This window comes from Dromiciops gliroides, chromosome 2, assembly GCF_019393635.1.
Source record: "Dromiciops gliroides isolate mDroGli1 chromosome 2, mDroGli1.pri, whole genome shotgun sequence".
Taxonomy (NCBI): Eukaryota; Metazoa; Chordata; class Mammalia; order Microbiotheria; family Microbiotheriidae; genus Dromiciops; species Dromiciops gliroides.
The window spans coordinates 535,295,560-535,312,968 of NC_057862.1; the positions used below are offsets into that span (position 1 = coordinate 535,295,560).

Consider the following 17,409-nt stretch of genomic DNA (forward strand, 5'->3'; position numbering starts at 1 on the left):
CATAGTCAATAGGTGAGACCGGGATTAAGATCCAGCAAAGAAGACTGTGAAGGAGCAGGAGAACTGGGGTAGAGCAGTGTCCCAAAGACAGAGAGAGAGGAGAGGGTATCAAAGAAGATGGTAATACAGAGGGGGCAAACTCAAATAGAAAAGGATGCTTCAGGCTGCATATTGACTCCAAAAACCACAAGTTAATATTATCTATGTTTCATTGTATTTTTCTTTATTTTATTAAATATTTTCCAATTCCATTTTAAGCTAGTTCGGTCTTGCTCTAGAATTTTGCTGTGGCTTGTGACTCTTGGGCTATGAGTTTGATACCTCTGGCCGTTAGAATTGGCAAATAAGATATCATTGGTAATTGGAGAGAACCAGATTGTAGAGAGTTAAGAAAGAGAGAAGGGGGGGGGCGGGGCAAGGGATTCAAACATTGTAGACAGCCTTCTCAGAGAGTTTAGTCACAAAAGGGCAGAAAGAAATGGGATGATAAAGGAAATGAATGGACCAATGGGATTTTTAAGGATCAAGAAGACATAGAAATGTTTATAGGGGTTAGGGAAGCAGCCAGTAGACAGGGAGAGATTGAAAATAAGTAAGAGCAGGGATGATAGAAAGGGCAATTTGCTGGAGAAGAAGAGGTAAAATGGGATCACTTGTGCATGTAGAGGAGTTTGCATTGGCAACGAGAGGGTCACTTCATCTTGGGACCCCTTGGCCAATGGCTTCTCTTTTCCCAGTGAAATAAGAAGCAAAGTTCTCAGCTAAGAGGGAGGGGGAAGGAGGTCATTTAGCTTTTCATCATCTAAGGCAAGACTTCTTAAACCTTTTACTTGTGACCCCTTTTTGCTCTAGAAATTTTTACATAGGTATACATATCCTTTTACTGTTGCCAAATTTTTCTCAACCCCAACATTCAGTTTCACAACCCCATATGGGGTTGCAATCCACAGTTTAAGAAGCTTTGATTGGGGCAGCTAGGTGGCGCAGTGGATAGAGCACTGGCCCTGGAGTCAGGAGGACCTGAGTTCAAATTTGACCTCAGACACTTAACACTTACTAGCTGTGTGACCCTGGGCAAGTCACTTAACCCCAATTGCCTCACCTCCCACCCCAAAAAAAGAAGTTTTGATCTAAGGCAACTTGGAACTCCTAATCTGTACTGTTGGAGTAAGTTCACTATGTTAATGAAATGAAAGGTTAGGACAGAGGGGGAAAAAGAAGTTATGTAGTGTGTATGTGTATGTATATAGACATATATATACACATATGTATAAAACCTTATTATATGTGTGTATATGCACACATACATACACACATGTATAAACCCTTATTATATGTATGTGTGTATATATACACACATACATATATACATATACACACATATATGTGTGTGTATATATTTTTATAAAATCTTATTAAACTGTGAATGCCATAAAGTCAGTCCTGTCCTACCTATCCTTTTTATCTTCTCTAGCCTCACACAATGGTCTGAATATTTTTTCATTTCTTCAAAGAACTATAATTTCGTCAGTAAGAGAGATTAACTAAATATAGCAATCCTTCTATAACTTGGTAGAAGATAAAAAATTCATTACCATTTTTTTCAGCCTTCTGATGAGCTCAGGATTTAGCTCAATTGGTTCTCAGCCAATAGAGGCATTCCATCCATCATTTGTTCATGTTTGAAGACTTTCCATCTTGAGCTCTGCTAGCATAGCCTTTGAGCTTCCACAGTCACATCATGATGAAATGAAACATTCAAGTAGGACTTTCAAGGAAAGTCTAAATACACAAAATACTTTTAAAAATGTTTGTTGAATTGAATTGAAAGAGCCAGTTCCATGTATGTTACCAGAAAGGCACCCAGTAAAGGATCTCCTCTCCCCGCGCCCCATTATAAGTTGCTTCCAGATAATCTTTTCCCATCAACTCTGCTAAGAGAGAAAGCCCATTTCTTTATTCCTTCTAACTAAAAAAAAAGTTTGTTTGTTTTTTCAACTTTTCTGGCTATAAAAGATCAAATACAGAGAAAAGAATTTTAATTTTCAGGAAGGAACAGGTTCTGACTTGCATGTTCTCCAATCTTCGCATTTTGAAGTCCTGGATGGGGGTGGGCTAGCTGGAGCCCTTAATAAGAACAAACAAAAGAGTTGCTGAAAACTTGGCAGAGAACCTGAATTATACCTGGTACTCAAAGGCTATTAGATTCCTTGGCACCGATGAGGGCAGAGGGGGCGGCATTCTGCCTGAGCCTGGATATTCTAAGTTTTGTTTTCTTCCTTGCCTTGAAACTTGCTCTTGTTACTATGACTCAGCTCCTGTGTGGTTCCAAAGACAACCTGGCTGCCTTCCCTCACTCTAAAGGAGGCCAGTGTTGCTTTTCCCTGCTAATAATGTGAGGGGGGTGGAGGGATCCGCAAACCCTAAAGCAGAATATTCTGGAAATGTTATATGCTAGATTCCTCACCCCCACATACTGATACAAGGAGAAGATGGAATGCATTTCACTCATGCCAGTGATAGGATAGGAATCTTTCACCAACCCACGTGAATTGGACTTCTAAAGGAAAAAAATTCCAAGAAAGTTCCTACCATTTAGTACCTATTCATCAAAGTGGGTATTTCACCAGTGAGGCAGATCCCACCTTATTCATAATGTCTCTACTCAACTTCTGTTCAGGCATCTGGATGGCAAAGTGGATAGAGTTCTGGGTCTGAAGTCAGGAAGATGCAAATCTGAGCTCAGACAACTTACTAGCTGTGTGAGTGACCCTAGTCAAGTCACTTAAACTCTGCCTCAGTTTCCTCATCTGTAAAATGAGCTGGAGAAGGAAATGACAAACCACTCCAGTATCCTTGCCCAGAAAAGTCCAAATGATGTAGGAGGCAAAAAGAGGTTAATAGAAAAACCTAAGATCCAAGCTTTAATTCAGATATGAGCTCCAAAAGGGAGTTAGACCACAGTTAATGGATAACTTATGCTAGATTCTTGTACCCACAGAAATCAGTGCCCATAACGGGAACAGAGGGAGAGAGGCCATGATGACCTTAGACTAAATGACAAAGATATAGAAATTCTAATGAAAAATGGAGCTATTTTGAAAGTAGTCATGGGAAACAGAAAGAGACATGCACAGAAAAGGCCAAATTTGCCCCCAGATTCACCTTATGACGTATAAACCCCCAAAACACACCTCCACTGAAAAAGGTACCCACTTTGGGGGTTGGCTTAAGACCCCAGGAACTCCAAATTAGGATGAGCCCTCCCCTGAAACACTCCAAGGTGGAGAATATTATAATGAGTAGGACAGGCCCTCCCCTGTACCTCCCCAAGGTGGAGATTATTATAATGAGACTGATAATCAATTTATCCATACTACAAATATAACTGTCTTTCCTTTCCTTATTGGAGAGATACCTTTCCACTATTCTAGTTCTCTCCCTGTGGTCACTCACAGTATTGCAATAAAACTTGGGAAACTGAGTCACTGAGTCTTGTAATTCTTTTGGGACGATTCAAGATCAATCTGACCCTAAATTCTAGCCCACCTCACAAATGGGGTCAGGAAGGGTCAAACCCAACTGAAAGGACTAAACAACATCTTCTATTCATGTTCTCCCTATTGTTAATTAGTCTAATTGTCTTTTGAGTTTTAATCGGAATCATAGAATTTTAGAGCTGGAAAGGGATGTTGAAGATGTTAAAGGACCCTTAGAAAATCATGTCTCCCCAACAGGATTTTAAACTCCTCTGAGGAACAAAATTCTTATTTGCATTCCTTTTGTACCTGCCCTGACTCCTCCAAGATATTGTGATACTGTGAGTAGAGTTTTAGATTTGCAGTCAGGACACCTTGAGTGCAGGTCCAATAGTTCTTACTATTCTTGAATTTTCTGTTGTATTTGTTACTACTAACCATCCTTTCCTCCTGAATACTCTCTCCTCTCTGGATTTTCCTCTCTCTCTCTCTCTCTCTCTCTCTCTCTCTCTCTCTCTCTCTCTCTCTCTCTCTGCACTTCTGCCTGCTCTTCCTCCATCACTTTTGCTGGATCATCAGCCCTCTAACTGTGGGTGTAACCTAAGGCTCTGTTCTGGGCCCCATTATCTTTTCTCACTACACCCTCTCTCACTTGATGATCTCATATGCTTAGTGATCTTATCAACTCCATGAAGATAACTCCTAGATCTACATATCAAGCTGTAGATCTCTCAAAAACTCCAGTTCTTGGGGGCGGCTAGGTGGCACAGTGGATAAAGCATTGGCCCTGGATTCAGGAGTACCTGAGTTCAAATCCGATCTCAGACACTTGACACTTACTAGCTGTGTGACCCTGGGCAAGTCACTTAACCCCTATTGCCCTACAAAAAAACAAAAAAACACCCTCCAGTTCTGCATCACCAACTGTTTATGGGATCTTTCCAACTAGATACCCATTAGACATTTTTACTGAAAGAAGCGTACTCATTTGTGCTTCTGATTAGGAATAGTAATTGTTTACTTGAAGCTGCAGGCTCCAACTGATCCAAGGAACAATCCTCCCAGACAGCATCACAAACATGGATGGTATTAAATAGAATTCATTATCTGTTATTTTGGTGTTTGATTGTGTTTTCCCCAAACCCATCCCTCTTCCTTACATCTTTATTTCTGTCAGGGATACTACCATCCTTCTGGTCAACCAGGATCAGAATATCGAAGTCACTCAACTCCTCTCTCTCCTTCAATCTCCAGACCAAGGATGTCCTGGAGCCAACTCTAACATGCTCCAGAGAGAACTGACTGTTAAATTTTCATTGTGAACATTTGTGGTTGTTGTTCAGTCATTTCAGACTCTGCATGATCCCATTTAGGATTTTTCTTTTTTTTAAATTTTAAATGGGTGAACTTAATTTTTTTTATAGTAATAAACATTTTTATTTAAAGTTTTGAGTTCTGATCCAAAAAAGTGGGGCAAGAAGCAAATGGTGAGCCACTTTTCAGATTTCCCAAAATCCTCTCTGTCCTGAAATGTTTGCTTCATCTGGCTGTGTCACTGCTCTTAGACTGAGGGCTACAAATTTATTTTTTAAAGATATTCTGGGGAGCAGCTAGGTGGCACAGTGGATAAAACACTGGTCTTGGATTCAGGAGGACCTGAGTTCAAATCCCAGCCTCAGACACTTGACACTAGCTGTGTGACCCTGGACAAGTCACTTAACCCTCATTGCCCTGCAAACAAACAAACAAAAGATATTCTGGGTGGAGCCAAGATGGCAGAAGAAAGGCAGTGAGCTCTCGAGCTCACTACATGATCACTCCAAAAAACATCCAAATAATGCCATAGAACAATTCCTGGAGCAGCAAAATCCACAAAAAAATGTGCTGAGATAATTTTCCACTCCTGTCTCAGAACAGCAGCTCTCTTCTTCTGACCTTCCAAGCCTTCCTTGGTTGGAAAAGGGAGGAAAATTGTACAAAAAATATCTCTTTGTGGTGGCTAAGAATTGGGAATCAAGGGAATGTCCATCAATTGAGGAATGACCGAAGGTGCGGTGGTATATGATTGTAGTGGAATAGTATTCGGCTATAGGAAATAACAAACAAGATGATACCAGAAAAACCTGGAAAGACTCATATGAACTGATGTATAGTGAAGTGAGCAGAACTGGGAGGACATTGTGCATAGTGACAGCAGTATTGTCAGATGAGCAATTGTGAATGACTTAACTACTCTCAGCAATACAATGATCCAAGACAATCCCAAGGGACTAATGATGAAACATACTATCCACTCCCTTAGAAAAAACTGATAAAAAGAGCACTTGTGGATTGAACATATAAAACCTATACCAGATTGGTTGCTGTCTTGTAGAGAGGGGAGGAAAGGGAGGGAGGGAGAAAAATTTGGAACTCTAAATCTTATGAAAATGAATGTTGAAAACTACCCTTACATGTAACTGGAAAAAATAAATGTTTGTTGCAAGAAAAAAAATAGAAAATATTAAAAAAAAATAAAGTTTTGAGTTCCAAATTCTATCCCTCCTTCCCTCCCTCCCTCCCTTCTCCCCTCCCTGAGGCAGTAAGCAATCAAATATAGATTATGCATGTGTAATTGTGTAAAACATTACCATATTATTCATTTTGTATAGGAAAATTTGAATAAAAGAAAAAAATGAAAGAAATAAAATGAAAAGTATCATGCTTCAGTTTGTGTTCAATCAATATCAGTTCTTTCTTTGGAGGTAGATAGTATGCTTCATCATTAGTCTTTTGGGATTGTCTTGGATCATTGTATTGCTGACAATAGTCAAATCATTCACAGTTCTTCATCAAACAATATTGCTGTCACTATGCACAACAAGTCTTTTTCTCTTTTTTGGGAGATGTCTTTGGGATATAAACCTAGCAGTGGTATTGCTAGATCAAAGGGTATGCACAGTTTGATAGCCCTTTGGGCATAATTCCAAATTGCTCTCCAGAATGGTTGGATCATTTGAGATTTTCTTTTCTTTTCTTTTTTTTTGGTGAGGCAATTGGGGTTAAGTGACTTGCCCAGGGTCACACAGCTAGTAAGTGTCAAGTGTCTGAGGCCATATTTGAACTCAGGTCCTCCTGAATCCAGGGCCGGTGTTCTATCCATTGTGCCATCTAGCTGCCCCTGGGATTTTCTTAACAAAGATACTGAAGTGGTTTGCCATTTCCTTCTCCAGCTCATTTTACAGATGAGGAAACTGAGGCAAACAGGGTTAAGTTACTTGTCCAGGGTTGCGCAGCTAGTAAGTGTATAAAGCCATATTTGAACTTAAGAAGATGAGTCTTCCTGACTCAAGGCTCTATCTACTGCACTACCTACCTGCCCTTAATATGTTGATGTATTAATAAAAAAGTCAGTCTTTTTTTTTTCAGTCATGTCCAACCCTTCGTGACTGCATTTGGGGTTTTCTTGGCAAAGATACTGGAGTGGTTTTCCATTTCCTTCTCCAGCTCATTTTACAGATGAAGAAACTGAGGCAAACAGGGGGAATTGACTTGCCCAGGGTCACACAGCTAGTAAGTGCCTGAGCATTTACACATCAGAAATTGGCAAATGCTACAAATCAGGACTTGATTTATGATTTCGTTGGTTGTCTAGACTTGAGAAAGTTAAGGAGGAAATAGTAATAATGCAGCTTAACCTTAAAAATGTGTCCCACATTTTAAGAATTAATTGTTAAAATCAATTACCAACAAACCCTTGTTCCATACCTTATCAGTTGTCAAATCTTATTGACTCTACCTCCAAAATATCTCTTGACCTGGTTGCTTTTGTTACAGTGAAATAGTGGTGGGTGTTGGGGTCCTTAGGAATTCCTCTTTAAAGATTTACACCCTCTCGCACACAAATCCAATTAGAATAAAATAACATTTTATTTGGGCACTAGAGAAAGAAAACCAAGAGAGAAATCTTTGAACTTCTTATGGGGAGAAGGCATGGCACAGAGACTTGGTCCTCTGAGATACCAATCTCCTCGAGCAGGAGAAAGGCAAATCCTTTTATAGAGGACTGATGATGGAGGGACCAATGGGGTGATCAACTGACTGTAGAAAGTTCCCTTATTGGAGGTGATCACCCGAGGGTGAGATGTCCCCACTGCTGGTGGGCTCAGGGAAGTTGGGTGAGAGGTGGCTGCCATCTCTGACTCCCTGGCGCCATTCCGGCAGCAGCCACACCTACTGGACTTATCTCTCTTGCTTCCAGGTGTGTCTGTCTTCTCAAGAAGACCCTGTGTCAGCTGGCCAGTTTAAATTTTAATAGTTCTAACCCTGTAACACTTTTCTCCACCCACATATACACGTCTAGTTCAGATCCTCATCATTTCTCTACTGAATTATCTCAATGGTTTGTCTTCCTCCCTGACTCCAGTTTCTCACTGCTATAATCCATCCTCCCCACAGTTGCCAAAATGCTCTTCCTTAAACACAGGTCAGAGCACATCACTTCCCTTTTTTAAGAAGGATTTCTTCTCCAATAAAATACAAATTCCTTTGTTTGACATTAATAGCCCTTCACATCCTGGTTACAGTTTACCATTCCAGGTTTATTACATGCTACTTCCCCATATATACTCTTAGATTCCAGTAAAATCAGCAGCTTCCTATCTCCCAGAATGATGTTCCATTTCCCATCTCAGTTGTCTTTTTTTTTTTTTTAGTGAGGCAATTGGGGTTAAGTGACTTGCCCAGGGTCACACAGCTAGTAAGTGTTAAGTGTCTGAGGCCGGATTTGAACTCAGGTACTCCTGACTCCAGGGCCGGTGCTCTATCCACTCCGCCATCTAGCTGCCCCTCGGTTGTCTTTTGACAGGATGTCTCCCATGCCTGGAATGCACTCCCTCAAAACCTATAAAAAGTAGAGATTTTTTTAGAATTCCTAGCTTCATTAAGCCCAGCTCATGTGCCACCTCATATTGGAAGACCTTGCTTCCCACCCCAACCCAGTTGATTGTATTCTTTCTTGGTTCGAAATAGCTGGTATTTATTTATCTATGTCTTGCCTCATTTACATACTGGCTATGAGACTGTGGACAGGTCAGTGCCCTAAGCACCTGTAAAGTGTGGAGAAAGGGACAACCTGGGTTGTAGAAGTAGTTTCCTAATCCACCAGTTCTCCATACCAATGAAATCACACATCTAGTCCCTATCACTATGTATTTGATTAAGTATATTCCTTCTGGCAGACTGTAAGTTCTTTGAATGAGAGGGGGGAAAGGGATTTATTAATAAAAACTGGCATTTCTATGGCATCTAAGATTTGCACATTTCTTTACATATATATTAGGCAGACAGATGATATAATGGCTAACACCTGAGTTCAAATCTCACCTGAGACACTTACAAGCTGTGTGACTCAGGGCATATTATTCCCATCTCTCTAATTTTCCTCATCTGTAAAATGGGTTTAAGAATGTCACTTAACTTCCAGGGATGTTGTCAGAAGAAAATGGCATAATATTTGTAAAGTGCTTTTGTGAACCTTAAAATTCTAGATAAAGGCTAAGTATTATTTGATTCTCAAAACAACCTTGTGAGGTCGGTGCTGGTATTATCTCCATTTTTACAGATGAGGAAACTGAATCAAACAGTTAAGTGACTTGCCCAGTCACATAGTTCATCAGCCTCTGAAGTTGGATTTAAAACTAAGGTCTTCTAAACCCCAAGTCCTGAACTCTATCCACTATACTATTTAGCTTACCTGCGTGGTGGTGGGGGAGATGCTAGAGGCACTCTGGGAGGGAGGAGTGGACAAGTATTTATCAAGCACCCATTACTACCATGCCAAGCACTACAAATATCATCTCATTTGATCCTCATAACAATCATTTTTTTTTCAGGGCAATGGGGGTTAAGTGACTTGCCTAGGGTCACACAGCTAGTGTCAAGTGTCTGAGGCTGGATTTGAACTCAGGTCCTCCTGAATCCAGGGCTGGTGCTTTTATCCACTGCATCACCTAGCTGCCCCCTCCTCATAACAATCCTCTGAGGTAGGTGCTATAATGATCCTTATTTAACAACTGAGGAAATTGAGGTAACTAGAGGTTCAGTAACATGACCAGGGTCACAAAGCTAATAAGTTGTTGTTGTTTTTTCAGTTGTGTCTGACTGTTTGTGAGCCCATTTGAGGTTTTCTTGACAAAAATACTGCAGTGGTTTACCATTTCCTTCTACAGCTCATTTGACAGATGAGGAAACTGAGTAAACAGGGTTAAGTACCTGCCCACAGTCACACAGCTAGTAAGTGTCTGAAGCCAGATCTAAACTCAGGTCTTCCTGACTCCAGGCCCAGAATTCTATCTGCTGATCCACTGTACCACCCAGGTGCTTAGGGATAGAAAGACAAAAGTAAAGACAGTCCCTTCCCTCAAAGAGTTTACATCCTAATGGGGACTAATAGGGAAAGACAACACATTTGGGTCAGTGGTGGCCAGGAAGGGGTACTTTGGTCAGTGGGTAGGGCCTTAAGGGACTAGATTAACATACCCTTTCCAAGAGGTATGGATGACCAGTTGATTTGCTCATGGTTCCAAAAATAAAGGGGAGTGGGATGGCAAAAGGAAAATTCAGGGAGCTCAAAGAAGAAAGGTTGTTGGGTGAGAAGATGGTCAAACATAGGTTCAAGTCTCAGAGAAAATCTGAGCAATCACTAGGTTCCTGACCAAGCTTCTTGTAGGCAAAATGATGTCACAGTGACAGAGAAAGAATTCATTTTCATGCTGTAATCTTGTACATCCCTCTTAGGTCATAAAAGTTAAAGAAACATAGAGTCCATGCTTCCTTCAATGTCCTCAAAGTTGAACACAGTTAAGCTGAGTCATAATCTCATACATCCTCTAAGGAAACAAACTTCATCAAACAAACTCTAAACTACATCAGGTTACAGATTAAACTACATTTAGAGGATTCACAAATAGGCTCATTAAAGAGGAGGATTTACTTGTCCAAGGACTCAGGGACAGTTGAGAACCTTTCTCTGGCTTCTTATTTAAGAACTGTTTAAGGCTTTAAGGGCTGGGTGGCCCAGTGGACAGAGCACCGATCCAAGATCTGAATTCAAATATGACCTCAGATACTTATTGACTGTGTGGGCAAGTCACTAAACATCTATTTGCCTCAATTCGTCATCTATAAAATGGGGATACATTGGAGAATGAAATGATAAACCACTCCAGTATCTTTGCCAAGAAAACCTGATGGGGATCACTTAGAGTAATTGAGCAACAACAAGGTTCTAAGTATATTTCTACATTCCATGGGACAGGTTTTGGCCAGGTGAATTTAATATTAAGACAGACTTTTAGTTAACCAAAATTTACAGGAGGAATTATCCTGAGTCCCAAATAACAAAAGGAAATAAAAAATCTCCATAACAAAGCAAAACTTATCTGGAGTCTGCCTAAAATAGTGGACCATTCACCAACATGTATGTTAGGAAAATTGAGGGCAGGAACAGATTGTTTCTCATTTTGTCTTTGTATCTCTAGCACCTCCCTAAGCACAATGTTTTGTATGTTAAGTGCTTATTAAATACTTGTTAAATGGATGGATGGAGAAAATTGTCTAGCCCCAACCCTCTCATCGTATGGATGAGGAAACAGGCTCAAGTAAGTTGTTCACAGTCATACTGGTAGTTCTAAAACCTGAGAAAGTTTAGACATAGGACTTGTCCACTATATCAGGCTGTTTCTTCCTTTATCAAGGATAAATTTCTTTTGATTTTCCTCAAATTTCTTGGGCTCCAAATACTGGCTTTTAATTCAATATTACCAGGTTTTTGTAAGAAAAGGAAAGAACTTACTTTGGGCACCCCTTAGATCAATTCCATCATTTCTTTCTTTCTTTCTTTCTTTCTTTCTTTCTTTCTTTCTTTCTTTCTTTCTTTCTTTCTTTCTTTCTTTCTTTCTTTCTTTCTTTCTTTCTTTCTTTCTTTCTTTTTCTTGCACAGGGCAAGGAGGGTTAAGTGACTTGCCCAGGGTCACACAGCTAGTGAGTGTCAAGTGTCTGAGGTCACATTTGAACTCAGGTCCTCCTGAATCTAGGGCTGGTGCTTTATCCACTGTACCCATCATTTTTTAAAAGAGATAACCCAGCCTCAGAGAGGAGAAGTGATTTGTTCAAGGCCATCCATCTAATGCAGGAGGGTAAAAAGGGGTGACTCAATCAAAAATAGCTTCTCTGACTGACTCTTCCTCCAGGACCCTCTTGAATTTATTTCGGGCAGGGTGGCAGTTTCCTTTGGAATGGGGTTTGGCTTAGATTTATCCTTCCAGATAAAGGACAGGGAGCCCCTAGAAGGGAGAAATAGCTGAGTTGTAAGGGGAATGACACTGAGGTAACCGCAAATTCTTGTAACTCATCAACCGATCCATCCTAAGCAGTGACCCAAGGAAATTCCACCTCATGCAGTGTCGGAGGAAATAGAAAGAGCTCTCCCAGCTGTGGGAAGGCTAAGGAAATCCCCAGCATCGCCTCCACTCCCAGAACCTGCTCCCCCGGTCAGTTTCATTTGTGTGAGAAAGGGCCTGGGACTTTGTTGCATTCCTTCCTTGCTTGGTGGTGCTGGGATATGGCACCAGAGCGTACTTAGAAAAGATTGTGTTCCCTCCCCACCCCGAATCCCCCACACCCCCTGGGATTGTGTTTTTTGGTTTTGTTTTTTTAATTTTTAAAACAATACCCATCTTTCCGAGAGAGCTGGGCACCAGCCTGGAAAGAGCCAGGTAGGTTGGAGGGGGTGCTTCGGGATGTCCATTCTTGAACATGAGAAGCCTACTCGGTCCCTGTGGCCCCTTTAAGAGCCTGCCCGTCCCCCGACATGTGGCCTGCTGACATCAGAGCAGGAAGTGTTTGAGGAAGTCTAGAGCTGGCAGGCAGGCTGGCAAATCCAGGTCCCCGGACCCTGATGTGGGCAGGGGGTCCTCCACCGACCTAAGTCCCTCCAGGTGGTCCCCACCTCCCTCCTGGGATCCCGGTTCCCTGTCCTGGCAAGTGCCGCCTTCCCCTCTTCCCAACCACCAGGCAGGTGAGTTTCAGCCCCGGGGACCCAGAGCTGGGACAGGTGGCGTAAGGTGGCACCAGTCGTGACCTCCCTCTAGTCCCTCTCCTTGGTCACTTTTCTCCCGGACTTCCTGGGAGGTTATCGATATTGTTGGCCCCTGCCTGAAGGCTTGGGAACAGATTTCTACTGAGTTTGGGAAGTTTGCTTTTCCCACCCACTTTTATTTCTGGCAGGCGAGAGTTAAAATTCGGGAGTTTTCTGTAAAGCCCAAAGAGAGCAAATTCAACTGGTGTGGGTTCCCCACCTGACCCATTTGAAGTGGGTGGTTTGGGGTGGCAGGGAAGAAAGATTCATGTATAGGCTCCCCATACCTTATAAAGGCATATGTGATTTCCCAAGAGGTAAGAATTGACTTAATTTTTTTTTCCATGGAAGGGGGTGTGGGGGAAGTGGAGGGGAGTGAGACTGAATGGTACCTTAGGTGGATTCCTTTGGTGACTGAGGGATCTCTTTGAGTGACTGGGTGGGGGTGGGTGGGAAAGAACTCCTTTTGAAAGAAAACAAAAACCCACTTGTCCCTTCTCACTCATACCCAAAGGCAGGAATCCGCTCTCCTGTTCCATCTTTCCAAGGGGGTCTTGTTTTTCTTCCTCTGACCCTCCTCCTCTGAATTCCCACCACAGTAACTTCTTCAGAATGAGCTGGCCACCTTCTCTTCAAATGCAGACTTGTGGGCCTTGGGAAATGAAAGAACGACTTGGAACTGGGGGATTTGGGAACGTCATCCGGTGGCACAATGAGGTAGGACCTTTCTCTAGCCTGGGAAGAAACTGTCACGGGGTGAGAGGAGTCGGTGCAGTTCACACTTCATTCATTCTATTTGTTCTGAGTGTTTCTATCCCACTCTGTTCCAGGTTTTGACTTATTTATGATGGGTCCTGGTGGTAGAGCAGGAGAGGAAAGGCAAGGAGGCACAAAGAACCTAGGTCAGACTTAGGTGAGAGTGGGTTCCTTGGGTTTCCTAATCTTCCCTAGCTTGACTATCAGAGGAACCTTGGACAAGTCACCAAACCAATCAATCAACTGGCATTTATTAAACCCTTACTCTGTGCCGGGGAAATCAAGAAAAGTGAAAACAATCCCTGCCCTGAAGGAGCTTATAGCCTAACATACAGTGACTAGATTTCATGATAAAATACGAACTGATGTCCTGGCAAAATCCTACCCAAAAACCCCACCCTATTTCCTTAAGGTTGTGGCTTACCTTCCACACCAAAAAGTTCAGCAAGTTCTTCACCCTAATCCAGAAATCTGGCTGAAATGAATGGGCACTTGCCTCTGAGACTCTTGACTGGACAGTCATGCCCTGCAGTTATGCAACTCCAAATGTGAAAATGCACCAGGTCTTCGCAATTCCAAGTGGACAGAAGGACTCCTGAATGTTTGGAGGTTAAATGCAAACAGCTTCGGAGTCAGGTTGCTCAGGAGAGAAGCTGTCATCCCTGGCAGAGGGTCAGGAGTACAAGCCAGCCCTGTATGTGAACGGGCCCACTGGAAAAAAGAATTTATGTCAAACTCACTTAGATCTAAAGGAAATGATCGTCACCTGAGGTTAACTCCCCTCTTCCCACCATGGTCTGACTTGAAATGCAACCCTCCGGCCCCCACTCGGACAGAGTCACCAAATTATTCTTATATTATATCGTATTAAATTCAATGAACATTTATTAAATACCTAGGATGAGAACCACAGTGCACTGCAGGCTATGGTTATAAAGACTAAACAGGGGACAGCTAGGTGGTGCAGTGGATAGAGTGGATAGTCATTTAAACCCAAATGCCTCACCAAAAAAAAAAAAAAAAAAAGACTAAACAGTCCTTACCTTCAAAGAGCCCACAGTCTATTTTAAGGATCCAGTCAAGGATAAGTAAATACAAAATATTTAACCCAAGGTGTGGAAAATTAGTGATATTCTAATAAAGGGTAAATCAATACAACTTACAGAATCTAGACTCCCTGACTGTCACAGGGACCTATGGCTCACATTTCTGTGGTACCTTCTAGCATACAAAGCCCTTTCCTTACCACAACCCTGTGAAGTAGATAGTACAAGCATTTGGGAGGGGGGCAGGGCAATGAGGGTTAAGTGACTTGCCCAGGATCACATAGCTAGTATCAAGTGTCCGAGGTCAGATTTGAACTCAGGTCTTCCTGAATCCAGGGCTGGTGGTTTATCCACTGTGCCACTTAGCTGCCCCCACCAGCATTTTTTTTAAACCAAATCTTTCATTGGTTTATGAAAGTACCAATAAGGAAACAGTATACTGATGTAGATTTGCTCCTTAGAGAATTGCTGGAATAGGGATGAAGTGACTTGCCCCCCTGGGTCCCATAACCCATTTGTGTAAGAGGGAGGACTCGACTTGGAGGCCTGCTCTCTATGCACTGTCACGCTAACTCTCAGGTATTGTGTTATTATGTTCGTTTTACAAATGAAGGAGGTTTAAATTTCTTGCCCAAGATCACGTGGCTACATGGTAATGTTGTTATTGTTTAGTCATTCAGTTGTGTCTGTGTCTGACTCTTCACGACCATATCACACCAATACTGAGTATGGAATTTTCTTGGAAAAGAAATTGGAGGGGGGCGCTTGGTGGCACAGTGGATAAAGCACCAGCCCTGGATTCAGGAGGACCTGAGTTCAAATCTGGCCTCAGACACTTGACGCTTGCTAGCTGTGTGACCCTGGCCAAGTCACTTAACCCTCATGCAAAAAAAAGACACCGGAGTGGTTTGCCATTACCACAATTTGTCCAGGGTCACACAGCTAGTAAATATCCTAAGCCAGATTTGAACTGAGGTCTTCTTGATTCCAGGCCCAGCATTTTATCCACTGAGCCATCTAGCTGCCTCCTTATATGGTAGGGCTAGGACCCAGATCTCGTTACCCAGAGTTCAGGGCTCATTCTCTTCCATCATCCTCCATAATAGATGCCTTTTCAGCCTAGTCAAGGGCAATTACTCTAGCTTTAAAAAAAGGAAGGAAGGAAGGAAAGGAGGGAGGGAGGGAGGGAGGGAAAAGAAGAGGGAGAGAGAAAGAGAGACCCAGAGAGATATAATTTCCCTGTAAGTGTTCCGGCTCTCTATCATATCCAGTTTGAAAGCAGGTCTTCACCTGCAATCTCTACTCTGAGTATCCACACAGGACTAAACACCATCCCTCCACAGCCACAAAAGGTATTTTGGTTTTGACCTCACCATGGGCATATGGGCCAAGTCGGTGGGGTAGAGATGTACGTACGTGTGTGTCTGTATGTGTGTATTTGGAATCTGACTTGCGTGTCACTATTAAGTTATTTCTCTGCCCATCACACACACCCCGGCTGGCTCTGCTTTTTGGGTGTGTCCTGTTACCCTCAGCCATCTGTGTGGGTGCTGCCATAACGAGAGACAGTTTTCTTGACTAAAAGCCAGAGTTTAGGATATGGCTTCCAGTGAAGACATCCTCGTTGGAAGGATTCATCCCTGAGTCGTCATGAGGAAACGTCCTTTTGGAAACAGCTTATCTTCTCTTTCCTTGACCTAAAGATGAAGCTTTTCTCCAAAGCACAGTCGTAAGGACGGGTCTAGCTGGACCTGGAAAGGAATTGGAAAAGATCCAGTCCAGCCACCTCATTTTACAGATGATGAAACAGGGGCCCAGAGGTGTCAGAGACAAGGTAACACAGCTAGTGAACGGCAGGGCCAGGATTTCAACTCTAGGCCTCTGACTTCAAATTCTGTGTTCTTTCCACTGCACCACACTGTCTAAGACACTAGAGCACTATTTAAAGTCTGCAGAGAATCATTGAAAGGTGCCAGTGCTCCATGGTTCTGGAGCAAAGCACTAGGGGTAGGTGCTTCCAGTCGAATCACCAATGGTTTTGAAATAAGTTTTAAATATTGTTGTGGGGTAAGTCTAAACAGCTTAGTCCAGGAGACTCAAGGGGTTTGGGGAGGTTTATTTAAAATGCAATAGGTACTGCAAAAAAAATGCAATGGGTTAAAAAAAATGTAATAGGTACTCAAGAACCATAAAATCCAATTAAAACTACCTAAATAATTGAAATTTTAAGATGCATTATTCAAGAATAAAAAAGGATATAAAGCACAATTCTCTTTCCGTAGTCGGAAACTGAAGGAAACACTGTGTAGGTAGTTCAAGCTCCAGAAAATTATTCCGGCCACTTATCTGCCCACAGGCCAATCCTATTATATACAATTCAAACCACTAGGCTTACAATGTAAGTGGGACTGAGCCAATGGGCAAAGGGCCCTGGATGTGGCCACAATGACTCCAGTAGCCCCGGAAGCAAGCCCTGCTTCCTACTATATCCCACTCCTTGGCAACAGGGTCCTCACAATTTTCTGGGGGATCTTTCACCATTAAAGCAATCTCAAAAACAACTCTTAAAAACTGGAGAATGAGAATAAAACAAAAATGCAACACAATATAAGTGTTCATTTTTTTTAATTGGGAAAATGCATTCCTAAAAATCTTATGGGATAAAATAATAGTGATTGCCAGGAGTAGCACCTGGAATTTAAGATCCAATAAATGGATAAGGTATTCAGCTTTGTCACCCCAATTAAAACAGCTGAGAGGGTAAGGTAGGTGGCCCAGTGGATAGAGTGCCAGGCCTGGAGTCAGGAAGACCTGAGTTCAAGTCTGACCTCGGACACTTACTATGTGACCCTGGGCAAGTCACTTAACCCTGTTTGCTTCAGTTTCCTCATCTGTCAAATGATCAGGAGAAGGAAATGGTAAACCAATCCAGTATCTTTGCCAAGAAAATCCCAAATGGTACATGATTTAAACATAAAAGGTGATACCATAGGTAAATTAGAAGAGGAAG

At 42.2% G+C, this 17,409-nt stretch overlaps 1 protein-coding gene across 3 annotated transcripts in view; it reads left to right on the forward strand.

Moving 5' to 3' along the window:
- The first annotated feature begins 12,371 nt into the window (after positions 1–12,371).
- The window catches only part of IKBKB (inhibitor of nuclear factor kappa B kinase subunit beta), an 83,093-nt gene continuing 78,055 nt past the window's right edge, over positions 12,372–17,409 (forward strand). For 2 of the 3 annotated variants that reach the window (XM_043988763.1, XM_043988765.1), the window contains exons 1-2: positions 12,372–12,537; positions 13,197–13,314. In XM_043988763.1, coding sequence (XP_043844698.1) covers positions 13,210–13,314 — 105 coding nt within the window. In that variant the 5' untranslated portion in view covers positions 12,372–12,537; positions 13,197–13,209. Of the gene's footprint in view, positions 12,538–13,111; positions 13,315–17,409 lie in introns of all 3 variants that reach the window. The other variant, XM_043988764.1, reaches the window with a different exon arrangement.